The sequence below is a fragment of the Mercurialis annua genome, linkage group LG2 (genome assembly GCF_937616625.2).
Source record: "Mercurialis annua linkage group LG2, ddMerAnnu1.2, whole genome shotgun sequence".
NCBI lineage: Eukaryota > Viridiplantae > Streptophyta > Magnoliopsida > Malpighiales > Euphorbiaceae > Mercurialis > Mercurialis annua.
Window position 1 is genome coordinate 45231733 of NC_065571.1, and position 15911 is coordinate 45247643.

General features: G+C 32.6%; 1 protein-coding gene across 2 annotated transcripts; it reads right to left on the minus strand.

The window, feature by feature from the left end:
- Positions 1-9091: 9091 nt before the first annotated feature.
- LOC126669528 (UDP-xylose transporter 3) lies at positions 9092-13356 on the minus strand. Of its 2 annotated transcripts, XM_050363017.2 has the most exons (8): positions 13231-13356; positions 12941-13132; positions 12223-12407; positions 11563-11630; positions 10892-11024; positions 10193-10354; positions 9830-10102; positions 9092-9480 (listed from the first exon to the last, which is right to left on the minus strand). In XM_050363017.2, exons 2-8 carry the CDS (start codon positions 13086-13088, stop codon positions 9379-9381), a joined length of 1071 nt encoding a protein of 356 aa, XP_050218974.1. In that variant the 5' UTR covers positions 13089-13132; positions 13231-13356; the 3' UTR covers positions 9092-9378. The 2 variants fall into 2 exon arrangements, with proteins under 2 accessions (XP_050218974.1, XP_050218973.1); XM_050363016.1 differs by lacking the exon at positions 13231-13356 and having other exon boundaries at positions 12941-13139.
- Between the last annotated feature and the right edge of the window lie 2555 nt (positions 13357-15911).

Sequence of the window (15911 nt, forward strand, 5' to 3'; positions counted from 1 at the left end):
TCAAGAAAATTGTTAGGCCATAAAAATAATTTTTGAAATCAAAAACTAACTTCTTCTGATTACACTTTCTACTAAGTACAAACTTTCCAATTTCAACAATCGGAAAGGTTTTTCTTTGTCTTTCTAATAAAAAACAATGGGGTAATAATTATAAGGAATGTTTCTGAAAAGAGCATACATACCTTAATTAGAAAAATGTAAGAGAAGAGAAAACAAAGTAACTCCAAAAATTCTCGGCAACTACCATAATGGGCCTTTTGAGTTTAGCTGTGTAGGCATATTCAGTCATGATCATATCATTGGCATCACGATTATGATATATCAAATATCTCTTCGTGCCAATCACCTCCTCGGTATCTCAAAGCGTGGTTATCCTAGAAACACCATTGCTTTTTCAAGATCCGCCATTTCTTACTATACGGGATTTACTGTTTTTAAGATACTCATAAGGAGAAAGAAAAAATCTTTCTTTATTCCTACTATTATTGTTAAATTCGCCTAATATATAAATCAATTCTTTAAACAAAATTAATTTAAACGAAATGGAAAAAAAGAGTACATTAATATGTATTATTCACCAAATAGATTATAAGGATTAAAATCAGAGATACTGATTTCTATAATGTCAGTGTTGTTAGTGATTTGATTATCGTGAAGTTTTAGCTTTAAAAATAAATGAGAAGTTCTTCATTCGTCGGGTGGAATCTCCATTCAATCGGCAAATATTCAATATTCAAATGCGTTGAAATTGCCATGTCTTTTTCAAATAAAAAAGAAACATACAATTAAAAAGTAAATATTACAACAACTACTAAAAAAATAAATCAAAACTGAAAAACTTCGAAAACCAAAAGAGAAAGACTTGTTCAATCCTCTTTCTAGAATAGTAAAATAGGAGTAGAGGAGAATAGAAATTAAAGAAATTAAGAGGGAAACAGCAAAAGAGCAGAGGAAGAAGTGAAGAAGTGAGAGTGAACAAGACACATCTATGAGCCATAGGGATTTTTACACTCTATTTACTAAGATATTTCTATATTTGAGCCTTGTTTTTAAAAAATTCCGAGTTTGTACCTAGTGGAGGGCTGATCGCAGAAGTGTTCTGCGAACAACATTACGAACAACATGGATCTTCCATGTTGGCACGTATTTTTGCGAACAATTTTTTACCTATTTGTGCAAGACCAATTTTGTTCGTATAATGGCATGGAAAAAAATGAGCTTTTCGCTGAATACTTTTGCGAACAGTCCTCAACCAGGCACAAATTTGAAATTTTTCAAAAATAGAGACCATATAAATACTTTATCATATGGACATAAATTGAAATTTTTCCCCCAAATATCAAGAAAATTTATAGGCCATATAAATAATCTCGAAATCATAAATTCTAACTTCTTTTAACAATCGGAAATATTTTTCTTCGTCTTTCTAATAAAAAGCAATAGGGTTAAAAATGTAATGAATGTTTTTGAAAATAGCATACATATCTTAATTAAAAAAATGTAAGAGAACCGAAAAAAAGAGTAACTCCATAAATTCTCGGCAATTACCGTAAGGGGCCTGTCGAGTTTAACAGTGTAAGCATATTTAGTCATTGATCATTTTTGTAATACCCCAAAAGATTTAATTATTTAATTGGACCACGTGTCCAGATTTGAGACGCCGGAGTGGCAATATCGGAAAGTTTTCCGAGAAATTAAGGTAAATAAATTTTAAGTAGGTCGGTCTCGGGAAAGTGATTATCCGGAATTTAATATTATATTTCAATTATAAAGTTGAAATTGGAATTAAGAGGAAAAATGTCAAGAAAAGTCCTAAAATAAAGTTCAGGGACTAAAGTGGTAATTTAACCACTATGTTTCAAAAATGGAAATTTATAAGTTTTGACGGGAAAATACAAATTCTCTGATCGTATTATTTATTAGATATAAATAATACGTAAAAGTTATAATTAAAGTGTTAATTAATTTAGTTATGGACTAAACTGAAAGAAAAAAAAGTTTAAAGGATAAAGGATAACAAACAAAAAGAACAACGACCTAAATGTCACTTCTGCCAAATTATATAAGAAATGAAATATGAATCAGAGAAAGAGGCAGAAACATCCAGAGAGTGAGAAAAACATCGATGGATTACGTTTCGCCGCCGTTTCCCCGTTCGACGTCCGATTCAAGCGATTTTCACGGCGATCTCTCCAGAATCTTATCCTCTATAAATCCCAAGCTTCGTTTCAAGGTAATATCTTGAGAATTGATGTTAATTTGAATAATAGGGGATTGTTTTACGGCGTATATCGTATTTATGTCAAATTTGACGTTTTGAGACGTTTTTAACGTTTTAACAAAAACGAAGATATGGGTTTTGAGTGTAAGGATGTTTTAACACGTAAAGGTGGTCGGAAAGCCCCGGTAATCGACTTCCGGGGGCTGTGCACATGGTGCACGAACGTGCACCCTCCAAGGTGCACGACCGTGCACCAGTTGAGGTACATGAACGTGCACCAGGGTTGCACGATCGTGCACCCACCGAGACGCACGCACGTGCACCCCGACTCGCACAAATGTGCATATGGGCCGTATTTGACCTAGGTATCGGTATTTTCGGACGTTTGACTCTAAAAGACAACTTTCAGACCCCGAGAATCATAAGTTTCTAGATTAGCTCGACGTTTTGAACGGTTAATGATAATAGAAAATGTTAAGTAAGATCTACGATTCCTAAATACGAGAAGAGAAGTTTGATATATCGTGAATACGATAAGAGAAATATCGATTTCACGAATAATATTAAGAATGAAACTAAACCCTAGAACTTGAAAGTATTATACGTGTAACAACACGAGGTTAATATCTAACTATTAAATGTAAATCAATTATGTATCAGACGTATCCGCGAGCAGTGAGGGCGCCAGACGTGGGGTAACAAGAGCATATCATTGCATAGATCACCTCATTGATTGGATAGCGGTCACAGTGAGTTGCACTTTACTTTCGTGTATTATATATTAAAGTTATTTTATATATACGTATATTGTTATACGCACCGCATTATATATGATTGGTTGAAATGTTATATGTTCTATTAAGTTTTATATACGAGAGACTAGTATGCGATCCGAAGAAACTAGCTACATATTGGGTGTCAATAGGCTGTGTGATCACCAGTATCGAGTCAGTCTAGTGTGTTTGCATATGAGAAATGATATGAATATGAATATGAATTCCGAAATTGAACAGTGATTTTGATACGAGCAGGAACTCGGTTACGGTGTAACCTGAGCCCCGTATCTAGTGAGTTGAACTCACACCTTGGGATTAAAAGATTGGTCGCGATCAACATGGTAGAGTGTGAACACTCCCGGGTCGGACCATTTGGATCAGTATGATTTGAATATTTGCAGGTCGCGTCACATTTTAGGATATTAGTTTCGAACGGATCAAATACCTGTTTATATGCATTATTTTATATTATTGTTTTCTTAAAATGCGATAATATGTTTTATAATAATACTGTTAGTAATTGCAAAATCACTTAGTATTTTCCCAAATACTTACCCCTCTCTTTTGATGTCTTTCAGGTACTTAGTGTCTGGACTTAGCTAGAAGCCAGTTTTGGGATCCGGAAGTCAGCTACGTATGCATAGTTCTTTGACTTCCGTAGTGCTGCAGTAGTGGTCCTGTGTTGACAGAGTCGTAGCCTAGACAACAGTACATTTTGATTATATATATTATTTGCTGTCTTTTTTATACTTTTGTAAGATACGTGTTTTATGTTTTGTTCACGGCAACAGATGCCGATTATATGCCTGATACACTAACTTATGTATATAGTACTGCGAGGCCAGTTCGTACAGGGTACGGTAACTAGAGCCCGCGAGGTTTCCGAACAGTTAGTGTAAATATTTGATTATATGTTATATATGTATATTAGCTTCCGTATGTGAATGTATTGTATTATATTTGCAAAATATTGATAGTGGTTTTAGGCTTGCTACGGGTTCCGGAGCTACCACTCCTGTTCCCTAGCGCCAGTCTCGGCTCAATATTTTGGGTCGTGACAATTTTAGTGGCATCAGAATTATGATACACCAAATATCTCTTCGTCCCAATCACCTTATTAGTATCTCCAAGCGTGATTATCCTAGAAATACTGGTGCTTTTTCAGGATCCACCATTCCTTACTTTCCTCTTACGTGATTTACTATTTTCAAGATACTCATAAGGAGAAAGAAAAAACCTTTTTTATTGCTACTATTATTGTTAAATTCACATATGTGTATATAAAGATTTTTACACTATTTATTAAGTTATTTTTATAATTGTGCCTTGTTTTATAAATAAATTGGGTTTGTGCTTGGTTGATGGCTATTCGCAGAAGTGTTCAGCGAACAACCCATTTTTTTCCATGCTGTTAGCAAAACACTTCCACTACTAAAAAACAACCTTTTAAATCCGTCGTTAAAAGGCTGAAATTTATCAGGAAAGTGTTTCGCGACAGATTGCTGACGGATTGAATCCGCCAAAGAAAACTGGCTGCAAATTTCTCTGAAGACGGACTAAGAATTTACCGATAGATTCGAATCCGTCACTAATTACCGATGGATTAGAATCTGTCGCTAATTTAAAAAAATAAAACAAAATTAATTAAATCATAATATAAATAATTATTTAATATATACCCTCTGTCATCCCTCCGTCACTCTTGCGTCACTAACCCACCAGCGATGTCATCCACCGTCACCTTTCCGAGATTTTTGCAACTCTACTTTAACCAACTCAAATGTAACACCCCGCAATTTTTAATGATTAAAGTAAGCCACGCGTTAAGATTCTATAGGGTCGGGAATATGTAAATTAAATTTAAACGTAAATATAATTTATAAGAGTCCCTAATAATGTATTGAGGTTATAAGAGATTAAAATTTAAATTTGGAAAATCTAAATTTTAATAATCAAAATTAAACGGGACTAATAAGGTTTGGAAAATTAAAATAAAATAGTTTATAAGTCCCGTGTGAATATTTTTGAAGTCAATATTCACATAATATTTTTTAGGAAGTTACTCCTAAAACTTTATAAGATTTGGATATAGAAATTTTATTGAGTGAGACTATTTAAGCCCTAATAAATCTTAAATGATTTATTAAAAATAAAATATAGGTCTCGTGAGAATAAAAGTTACGTTTTTATTCTTATTATGAATTATGGAATTTTTGGGTAAAATTTCATAAAGTTTGGAGTTTGTTGTCCGTTTTAGTTACGAACGAATATTTAAGAATTTAGATTAAAATGATGCGTAAGTCACCAGGTACTAGTTTGGCAATTTGCCAAACTATACATGACTTTCATTTCATTTGAAATGAAATGTGCAGCAACATATTTTCTTCTTCTTTCTCTCATTTCTTGCTCAGAGAGACGCATGACCTAGGGTTTGACGATTTCAAACCGATTTCTCGTTTTTCGCTCGAATTTCTTCGTGAATTCGATAGTAATCGAGGTAATAACCGTTATTTTGAATTCAGTTCTATAGAAATCGAATTATAATTGAATATATAACGGTTATTGTATCGAATCGATCGAATACGAATCGATTTTTAAGTTGTGATAGCGGAAATGAGTTGTTTGATGTGTGTATTAACGTTTTAGGAGGACATTTTGTTAAGTGGAGGGCCGGAATTTGATTTCCGAGCTGGTGTGTGCGGTGAAAACAGCGGTTGTACGAACATGCAGCCCTAGCTTGATTGTGATGCACGAACGTGCAGAAAGGTTGCACGAACGTGCAACAAGCGTGCTCGATGTGATGCACGAACGTGCACAAGGCTGCACGAACGTGCATATGAACAGTGTTTCAGTCTGGAGTTCCGAAGTTTGAGTTTTACAGACCGTAAACGAGGACGTTCGGAAAGTTAAACAAGGTGTTTAACGCCGAGCCGAGTTTGGATTTGTATTTGTTTAAGTTTATAAGATTTACAATACGAGTAAAGTTAGAGATTCGACGTTGGGTCATGTTTTGACGTTTGATTTGTAACTAGATTTGAGGAGTAGTCGATCTGCCGAGTCAGAACATTAGGGTGTTTGACTAGTAGACTATCGGGAGCATACGCTTTTGGGGGATATCGATTTTGTGAGTCTACTTTGTGGTTTTTACTTTTAAATATTTATATTTAAACTGTTTTTAAATAACAAATCGCACTAGTATGATTATACCATGAAAGATCCATTAGAACAAACTTCCTATTGGTTGTCAATAGAACTGCGTGATCACCAGTAGTGCACTAGATACGAGACTGTGTCTGACATAGAAGTCGGTTAATGTCATTAGGCGTTGGAAGTGCTAGCGGACCTGACTTAACAGTCTGAGACGGCTAAACGGTTACGGTCACAGGCAACACTATGATGCCAGTTTCACGGTTATGGTCCAGATACCGGTTTAGATGGCAGTGATTCAGTTCGCGGTTTAAGGCCCATGTTGTGTAGGTTGAGACCCATAAAATGGTCTACCTTGTAGGGTTTCATCCGGATCCAGTAATTGGTAATATATATATATATATATATATATATATATATATATATATATATATATTTATATAAATATTTTATATATATGCGATTTGAATATTCAACTGTAAATGTATAGACTCACTCATAAATATTTATATTTCTAACCCTTTAATATTCACCTTTCAGGTTATCAAGTACGAGGTCGAATTTCCACAATAACTCCGGAAGTTGTCGTCTGTATCTGTAGAACTTCAAGTAGTTGGGTACGGAGAAATCTGTCTTTCTGTTTACAGTAGTTCAAACTATTTTGATAAACTCTGATTTGAACTGTTGTATAAGATATATGGTTTAAAAGCTGCATGTTTTCTAAAATGCTTTAACCAGTTGTTTGAGAGAAATATTGGTTTCGTGTTTTTAGCATTTTAGCATTGTATTGGAAACAGAGCAGGTACATCATAAGAGACTGATGTTTACGCTCTGGTTTCTTGAAATACAATTATGATTTGGTGAACGCGTTTTAAGAAAAGGTTTTAAAGTGTTTCCGCAACGAGGTTGTGAACCTTTTTATGTTTTTAAACATGGAAAATTTGTAACGGTTTTAAGACTTGCTACGGGTTTTGGAACAACCACTCCCATTCCCTAGCGCCGGTCTCGGCTCGAGTTTCGAGTGGAACTCGGATCATGACATCAGATTCTTGTTATATATCTACGTATAAATATAACTAAAAACAACAAATATTTGCTCCCGCAATTTACTCCCGCATTCTAAGATAATTATTTATTTTTTAAATAAATTAATAATAAATATTTTTATTATGTCATTTATAATGATGTTATATTTGAATAATATCATATTTAATTAAAAAAATTATTAATTATTTTCTTAATTAAATAATTTTATTTAATTAATTTTTTGGTAACGTACTTCAACGACAGATTTTTAATCCGTCGCTAAAGTTCGTCGCCAAAGACGGATTTTAGCAACGGATTAAAAATTTGTCGCTAATCGCGTCAAAAGAAACATCAGGAGCTATCCCGCCAACTTTAGTGACAGATTTTTCGTCATCACTAAAGTTGGCATTATAACTCCCACCAATTTAAATGGGAATTTAGCGATAGAAATTGAATCGTCGTTAAATTTATCGACAAAAAAATTGTGACGGAAATTGAATCTGTCCCTAATTTTCGTCGCTAAATCGCTATTTATTAGTAGTGTTCTGCGAATAACATGGATCTTCCATGCTGGCACATATTTATGCAAATATTTTTACCTATTTGTGAAAGCCTCGTGTTGTTTAAAGAAGTAGCATGAAAATTTTTTGTTGTTCGCAGAACACTTCTGCGAACAACTCTCAACCAGATACAAACTTAAAAATACAAAAATAAATACAAAACTACTTTATCATATGAACACAAACATAATATTTTCCCCTGAGATTGTTAATAGGACCATCTATGCCTACACCATCATCCTTCCTACTCCTATTTTTTCTCAATCGATGACACCAATTTTTTCAGAAAAATAATTGACAACCATTTTCCTCCTATTTATATAGGACATATTATTAATCACCTTCATATAAAAGATTATGAGAGAATTTCTTACCCATTTACTTTAATATTAATAATTTCTATCTACTCATGTCTTTTCTTTCTCATTAAAAAATTAAAAAAAATTAATATATTCAAATAATTATAAGCTATTTTGTTGTTTATTACACTTAGTGTTCAAAAATGTAAATTTCAAACCTCAATTCATGGATTCTAATTTAATTTAGGGTTAATTATATAAAAAATCACGACATTTAGAAAATGGCGTTTAAATACACAACCTTTTATTTTGTTTCAAAAATTCATTATTTCAATGTATTTTTGTTGACTAATTTCTTCACTAAACTATTAATTAAACACCTAAATTATAAATGGACACCAAATCTTATTATCTTTTGGTTAGAGTATATAGGATTATGAATTCTTAGTTATAAAAAATACACCGAATTTTACTTTGATGATAGATTTGAAATAAAACAAAAGGTCATGTATTAAACGCCACCTTTTAAAAGTCGTGATTAAAATGAAACTACATGCAAAGATTGTGATGTTTTATGTAATTAACCCTTCAATTTATACTCAATGATTCTAAAGTAAGTGAATTATCTTATTTTTTATGACTTTTTTGTTTATTTATTTTTTTACATTTCAATTATCTTTTAGCACTTCAATCAAAAAAAAATTAATTACTAATTTTAAATAATTTCTTATTATGAATATGCTAATTATTATGTATTGGATGAATTTATAAATTAATATTAGTTAGTTAGAATTTATCGTTTGAATTGTTTTGAATTAATTTAAATTTTTTTAATATTAAATGCAATTTAAATCACAAATTTTAGCATAATTTACAAATAAAACATAAACTTTAACTGTTTTTTTTTAAAAAAAATGATAATGTGAACACCACAATATACATTAATGAGTTTGTGTTCCGATTTATCCAAAAACGAATGCTATAAACATCAATGTTCTTTGTTTCGGAAAAAAACTTCAATGCTGTAGAGGACTTTTCATTCTTCACATCTAGAAAGAAGAGTAATGAAATGTTGTCTAATATTTTGGAACAAACAGTATACAATTAACAAATCAATTTTGCTATCATCCTGCTGCTGCCATTCATACAAAACTAGTAAACAAAAATGCTATATCACAAAACAATTCCTTCATCTTTCAATCTCATATAATAGAAGTAATAATCTCAGATTATCCGTACCCTAATGCAACACATGGACCGACCTCATGCCAGCAACATCTTCATCGCTGTAACATTTTTTCCCCGATTACTATATCATCTACGGTAATGAATTCTTGCAATTTAGGTTCTCATGCATGGAGATCCTTGTTTGAATTCCACACAGGAGCTTCATCAGCTAATCCACTTCCATTTTCCACACCAATCAATGGATCAGATTCACTTTCCTTCACCTAAAATACAATGAAGTATCATCAGATTTTTAGCATTATCGCAATAAAACGACTACAGATCTCAGCTCAACTTAGCTCCAATCCAGATTGACATATATAGGTGTGCAAAAACTGAATAACCGAATCACACCAAGTTCAGTTTGGTTTTGGGAGTAAACAATTTCAGCTTATTTTTGGTGCAAAAGGAACCAAAAAAAACAAACCAAACTGAAAAACTAACAGAACCGACTGGTTTAGTTCAGTTCAGTTTAAAAGCTTTAAAATTTATTTAAAATGCTTTGATCTGAAAAATATAAAATTTCAAGTCAGTTTATATATGTGAACAATCATGGGGGGAAATGTGAATTACCTCAGGCAATTTGGCCGTTGTTTCACTAGCCTTCTGTTGGCTCTCAAGAGAGCAACAATAAGAATAAAGTACCATCCCAATAACTGCGATAAGGATCCCTAAAATATTGCGCCAGCTAAAAGGGTCACGAAGCAGAACATAGCCAAAGGCCAAAACTAGACATGTTTTTAGATGCCCTAGGACCTGATAGGTAACTGGAGATGTCTTTCCAATCACCAGAAACGTACTGAAGTTAACAGAGACGGATATGAGACAAGATAGAACAATGAAGAACTGCCACCAGATAAAAGCACAAATCAGTATGATAGGCACAATCTATTAGAGAACACCAAGATTTTCAGTTCAGGAATCTAAAATTCTCACCAGCACTTGAGGGGTATACTTGAAAGCAAACACATTTAGATTAGTCAATAATCCATCGAGAAATGGACCAATTATGAACAAAGTCATCGCCTGATAGGGGCAAGACTGATATAGCAGTTGAGTGGAAGAAACTTTGAATTTCTTCTGGATGGTATTGGTCATCTAAAGTAAACTGGTTAAGATTTTACAACCTCTCTAGAAGCAGCAGAATGGAAGCAACAAACACAATAAAACAAACATTACCATGCATGATGCACAGAAAAGTTGGTCTGCAGTCTGAGACTAGTCTATTCTAGTCGTTGTGCAAATATTTTAAATATATTATAATAAATTTTATAAAAAAAGATTCAAATTTACTGTTACAAATTAAAATATTGTGAAGTTCTTTAGTAATAACTGATAAATGTAGTAATTTGATGTCTTTTAATTAGAATTTAGAACATAAATAAGTAAAACTAAACAAAGAAGTGTTGTTCTAATCAAACTGAAACACTTAATAGTAAATAAAATTGTATTTTATAAATATAATTAAAAAATTGAAAAAATATAAATAGTTCTGAAAAAATTGAGAAATGATGAGAAGTCTCCATTTGTCCTCCGAATTATAGACATATATAGATTTTTGTTTTCCTTTTATTTTTTTGCTCAAACACTAACATGTCTAAATGCTAGGAAATTAGTTGATTCAATTAAGGATACAATCTGGGCGACACAGGTTGTAAGAACTGCAAGAAGAGACAAGACAGAGCCAAGGACATTAAGTTGCAAATCCGTCACAGTTGCAATTCCAACACCCAAGAGTAGGATAGACAATGAAAGCTGGATATATCGACTGCAATAACGCAAAACATCTCAGCATATAGCATTAATCCAATTAAAAGAATTTATGAGGACAGGTAGATAAAACAGCCCATGCAGTCGTAAGAATTAAAAAAAATCTCAAAAATAGCCCATTTGGAGAAATGAGAAATATTTTGAAGTTAAAGGTTTTATAAACAAGTATTAACAATTTTGAAACTATTAGTAGATCTCTAGCAGAGGTATGACAATGACGTTTAAGGTTTCATCAAGACTGAAGAAGCAGAAGCACAAAGATAAATAGCATACCCACGAAAAATGGGTCATTACAATATCATCTGTGATAAATCGTAGAAGGTGCTGTTCAACCATAAACATATGTCTTCTCAAAAACAAAACTATAAACATATGAATGAAGTATGCCTTTCATATCTCAGATCATTTCAAATTAAATAAGCATGCAAAGAATCTTAAATGAAGTCATACAGTAATCACAGAAGTTTTATATTCCATGAAAACGACTAGAGATCGATAATTGTAAAGGTGTCTCCAAAAGAGCATGATTCAGATACCTGAATTTCTTCCTGAAGAAAAGTGTCTCCAAAAGAACAGTGCAAGGGATAATCGCCAATTTTGTCATCTACAAATAAGATTTTAGTTTCAGACTATTACAGCCCAATTATTTTATACTTCAAAATTTTGAACATTTAGAATTTATATAAATAAGATGTTGGGAAGGCAGGCCAGGGAGTGTGAGCATGGATTTTCTTTGATAATAACCATCAATTTTTCAAAAACAAGCTTACTTGATACCAACATGTTAAAGATGTTGCTCAAATCCGAAGAATGCCTCTCTAGTTTATAGATTGATTATAAATTTTGATTAAACAGAATTAAGCGCCCCCTGTTAGCATATAACACAAAAAGCACATCTTATATTCTACTTCTACAGTTTACAAAAATGCAAACATGAACCTTTTGCTCTTTTCAATTAAAAAAAAAACCTTTTGCTCTTTTACAGTTACAGAAAATTCAAACATGTATCATGTGCTCTCCTTTTTCACAAAACTCAAGCAAAATGCATATTGAGACAAAAATAAAGGCAGTTTTCATTTCCTTTCCTTTGGTGTTACGCATGAGAATGAAATTACAACAGGAAAATGAAATTAACCACTGCTAATAGTAGCCTGCTACTCAGCGAGAAATGGAAAATCAGATCATAAATATAATACCTGGTAGAAACCAACGGAATTAAAACCCAAGCTTAGATTCAAAAGACCAATAGAAATTCCATTTAAAATGCCAAAACCCATAACAGCTCTAGCATCAAAAGGCTTGTGCTCAAACAGTTTCATCCATAACGCCACATGTAGCGAACAAAACGTAACCAGTAGATGCCAGCTTGTCAACGTCGTCGCTGTTCGCCACCCCAAACAACATCCATAAACACATCAATCAAAATACACACACATTGTAATCAACAAAACTATCAACAATCGTCCAAACTTAAAAATTCACAACTCCTTGAATTTAACACCTACAACTAGGTAGCACAGACAATTCATTCAATTAACATGTCCAGTTTCAGAAACATTCCAGACACAAATCTTCATTTTTCATATAAGAAACCTCAAAACAACACTGTTTTACCGTGTCCATATCCGTGCTACCTAGTCTACAGATTTCCTTATTCCCTGATCTAAAACCTAATTCAAACAAACACCATTTCGCCACGTCCATATCCGTGCTACCTAAGCTACAAATTTCCTTATTCCATGATCTAAAAACAAAATTCATACTAACACCGTCAAAAATTAACATTAGATCTAACAAAACAGATCCTAAACCTAAAAAAAACCGACATTCACAATCCACACTGATCTATCAATCAATCTCGATCGCAATAATTAAACATTTAAAATAATCAAAAGATAAATTTAAAAAACTAACCAAAAGTGAAGCCGAGAGTACTAATGAGGGCCTTATTGCAAATAACAATAGAAACGGAAGAAACGACAGATAAACCCAAAGCTCCAACGGTTCCGAGCTGAAACTTAGGGGCGTGGTGATGATGACTTTCACCACCACTGCTACTCATCTTCCTCGCTGCTCTCTTCTTTCTCTTTTCAATTTGATCTGGATCTGCCATTTTCGTCGTCGTTTTAGCCAATTTTGCCGTCAAAATAAATGAGAATGTGACGGGCGATAATAACGGAAATGAAAACAAACAGTTAACGTACCTCATGAGCTATGTGGAAGGCTGGTTTTGAAATCAGTTAGAGATTGGTCAAAATGAAAGCAGAGGAAGAGAGAAATTTATTAGACGAGAGAGACGATATTAAAATTGTAATTATTAAGATTCAATCTATTTGATTGAGAAATTAGAGTTATTAAAATTGCTTGGCTTTTTGCTCAAAGGATTGGCCCACCGGTTCTCTCGGGGATTAAATTGGAAGGAAATTATTAAAATAGGGGTACAAAGTATATTTAAGTAATTCTAAATCTTCTTAATTTTTTTAAATTTAGGTCGACAAAAGCGAATTTGTGAGACTGCCTAGATTGTTAATACTGTACTTTAAATATTTCATATTTAATTAATACTTTAATATATAATGTGTATTTTACATATTTTATATTTACCTGATAAACTTTTCAAAATTACACTTCCTATCTTGATCACTTAAATATTTCTGATTTATTTTTAATTTTTATTTACAAAATATTGCATTTAACAAAATACCAAAAAACACACTATCGGAGTCCCGTCGCTAGAAATTTGGCCGGAAAAATGCCCGACCGATGGCGGCAACAGTGGTCAATTTCTAGTCAATAAGTAGTATGCTCACTGTTGACCAATGAATTGTTTATTTTTTGTTGATTGTCATATATTGGGTAAGTATTTTTAGGGGTATTTTAAGAGTTTTTTAAGTGTTTTTTATTGTACCTTCGGTATTTTCTAGTGTATCTTTTAACCAGTATTTTTGAAAATATTTTTCAATATTCCAAAAATTTATTTTCCCGTGCTAGTATTTTTGTAATTTTTTTGGATAATTATGTAAAAAATCCCTATAATTAAATTTTTTAATTATTTAAATATAACAAAAATATAGTATTTTAAAGGAGATAATCAATTGCTGAAATAAAGCATAACTGATTCATGTACTCTTAACTAACATAGGGAAAAAATAATTAATCGGATCAAAAATAAGAAAATCACAATCAATAAAAAGTCTAACTAGATAGGTGGTATGGACACATGCACAGAAAAATTATATATTTAAACATAGTCACGACAAAAAGGTGTTCTCTTAAAATTTTCTATGTGAAAATAATGTTTCGTTGAGACGTCAAGTAACCGAAACGTTTTTGAAACGGAACACGTTGATTGAATAAAGTGTATGCGCTATTTAGTTAACGATCGATTTCATTTAGGTTTAAGTTTTGTAGATTTAATATTTGAAATTTTTTTATATAATTAATTGTTGCAAGAAAAATGAAATTTCTTTTTTCAACTTTCATAGTCTTTTTTCCCAAAGATACATAGCATAGAAGAGATTAACATATTAACCCCTGACTAAGCGAGAGAACAAAATTGGTTGTAGCCAATTGAGCTAGTTTATAAGCTTCTCGGTCATTGACTATAACAAAAATTACAATATTGAAAAAGCGGTTTTAAATCTCAGATATCTTGACAAATACCCAATATGACATGACCACAAGTTGACCAGTTGGGCTACTTGAATGGCTTTGCCTTCATAGAAAACTTTGATCCAATACATATATAGGCGTCATTTGATGACCTCTTAAAGTGCCAAAAATTTCATGATGTGAGGATCCCAAACAAATTGAAAAATAGATGAAAATGTATGTAAAGTATTTCTTTCGTGGTTTTGCGCTATCCCTGCTATAGAGCCATATTTCCTTTTTTTTATTTGTCCATGCTTCATATATACCAATAATTGTCTCCTGCGAATAAACCGAGGTATACTCTTTTTGGTCAAAGTGACCTTGATGAATATTATGTAGCAGCGGTCCTGTTTTTATTTTGCCTCCTTAGCTATGAATTCTTTTTTATAGTCCTTGGCATAATTCAAGGTTTGGATTTCCGATCAAACTTTATCTTTAAAAATTGTTGCATTTTTGGCCTTCCAAATGGCCCAAAAATATAGCAATAGGTTCTGATATTGTTTATTGGACCTAGTTGCATAAGGCATGTGCTAATATTTGACCACACAACTGCGAAAGATGTACAGTTAATCATACGAGATTGAAAAGATAGTGACGAAGCAAACCAAATCCTTTTAGCAAAAGGGCATTGGAAAAATAAGTGGATTTAATCCTTTGTTTGGCCAAAATTAGGGGCAGCAATGATTCCTATTCATTCTGAAATTTAAAACTTCAAAAATAGGTGAACCGTCTATGTCTTGTCTTGTAATTGACCCAACATCAATTACGTTATGCACATTTGCATATAAATAATCTACAGTTATGTCAACTTTTTGGGTTACTTTCATCGAATATGCATGTGTCAACTGCCTGTAACCCTCTCTATGAGTCTCTATTATGGTACATGACTAGTGTTAGCTGTTAGATTGTGTTTGAATGGTTACATAGGTTTAAATATTTCAACAAACTCAGTGTTAATAATGGTGGAATATAGTGGGTCAAGACTTCTATACATTTCATTCAAACTGGCCTAGAGAAAGCCAGTCACTCTCCATTGATGCAACCGCTTAAGTCACATCCTCTCTTACAATTGTGTACTAGCCAAAGACATATAAACACCATAGCAAGTGCACACAACAGGAACAATTGCATCAAATATAACTGGATTAACATAAGTAAACTCGCAATTGGTAGGACAGACTGTTTGTGCAGGTGATGAGCTTTGTGTGACCTCATGTTGTTAATGCTTAACCCT

Excerpts from the sequence above, each read along its gene's own strand:
- LOC126669528 (XM_050363016.1), bottom strand. The coding sequence starts at position 13,139 with ATGGCAGATCCAGATCAAATTGAAAAGAGAAAGAAGAGAGCAGCGAGG. Across the intron at positions 11,631-12,222 it reads ATTCCGTTGGTTTCTACCAG|ATGACAAAATTGGCGATTAT; the intron begins GTATTATATTTA and ends TCTTATTTGTAG. Across the intron at positions 11,025-11,562 it reads TTCTTCAGGAAGAAATTCAG|TCGATATATCCAGCTTTCAT; the intron begins GTATCTGAATCA and ends GCGTTATTGCAG.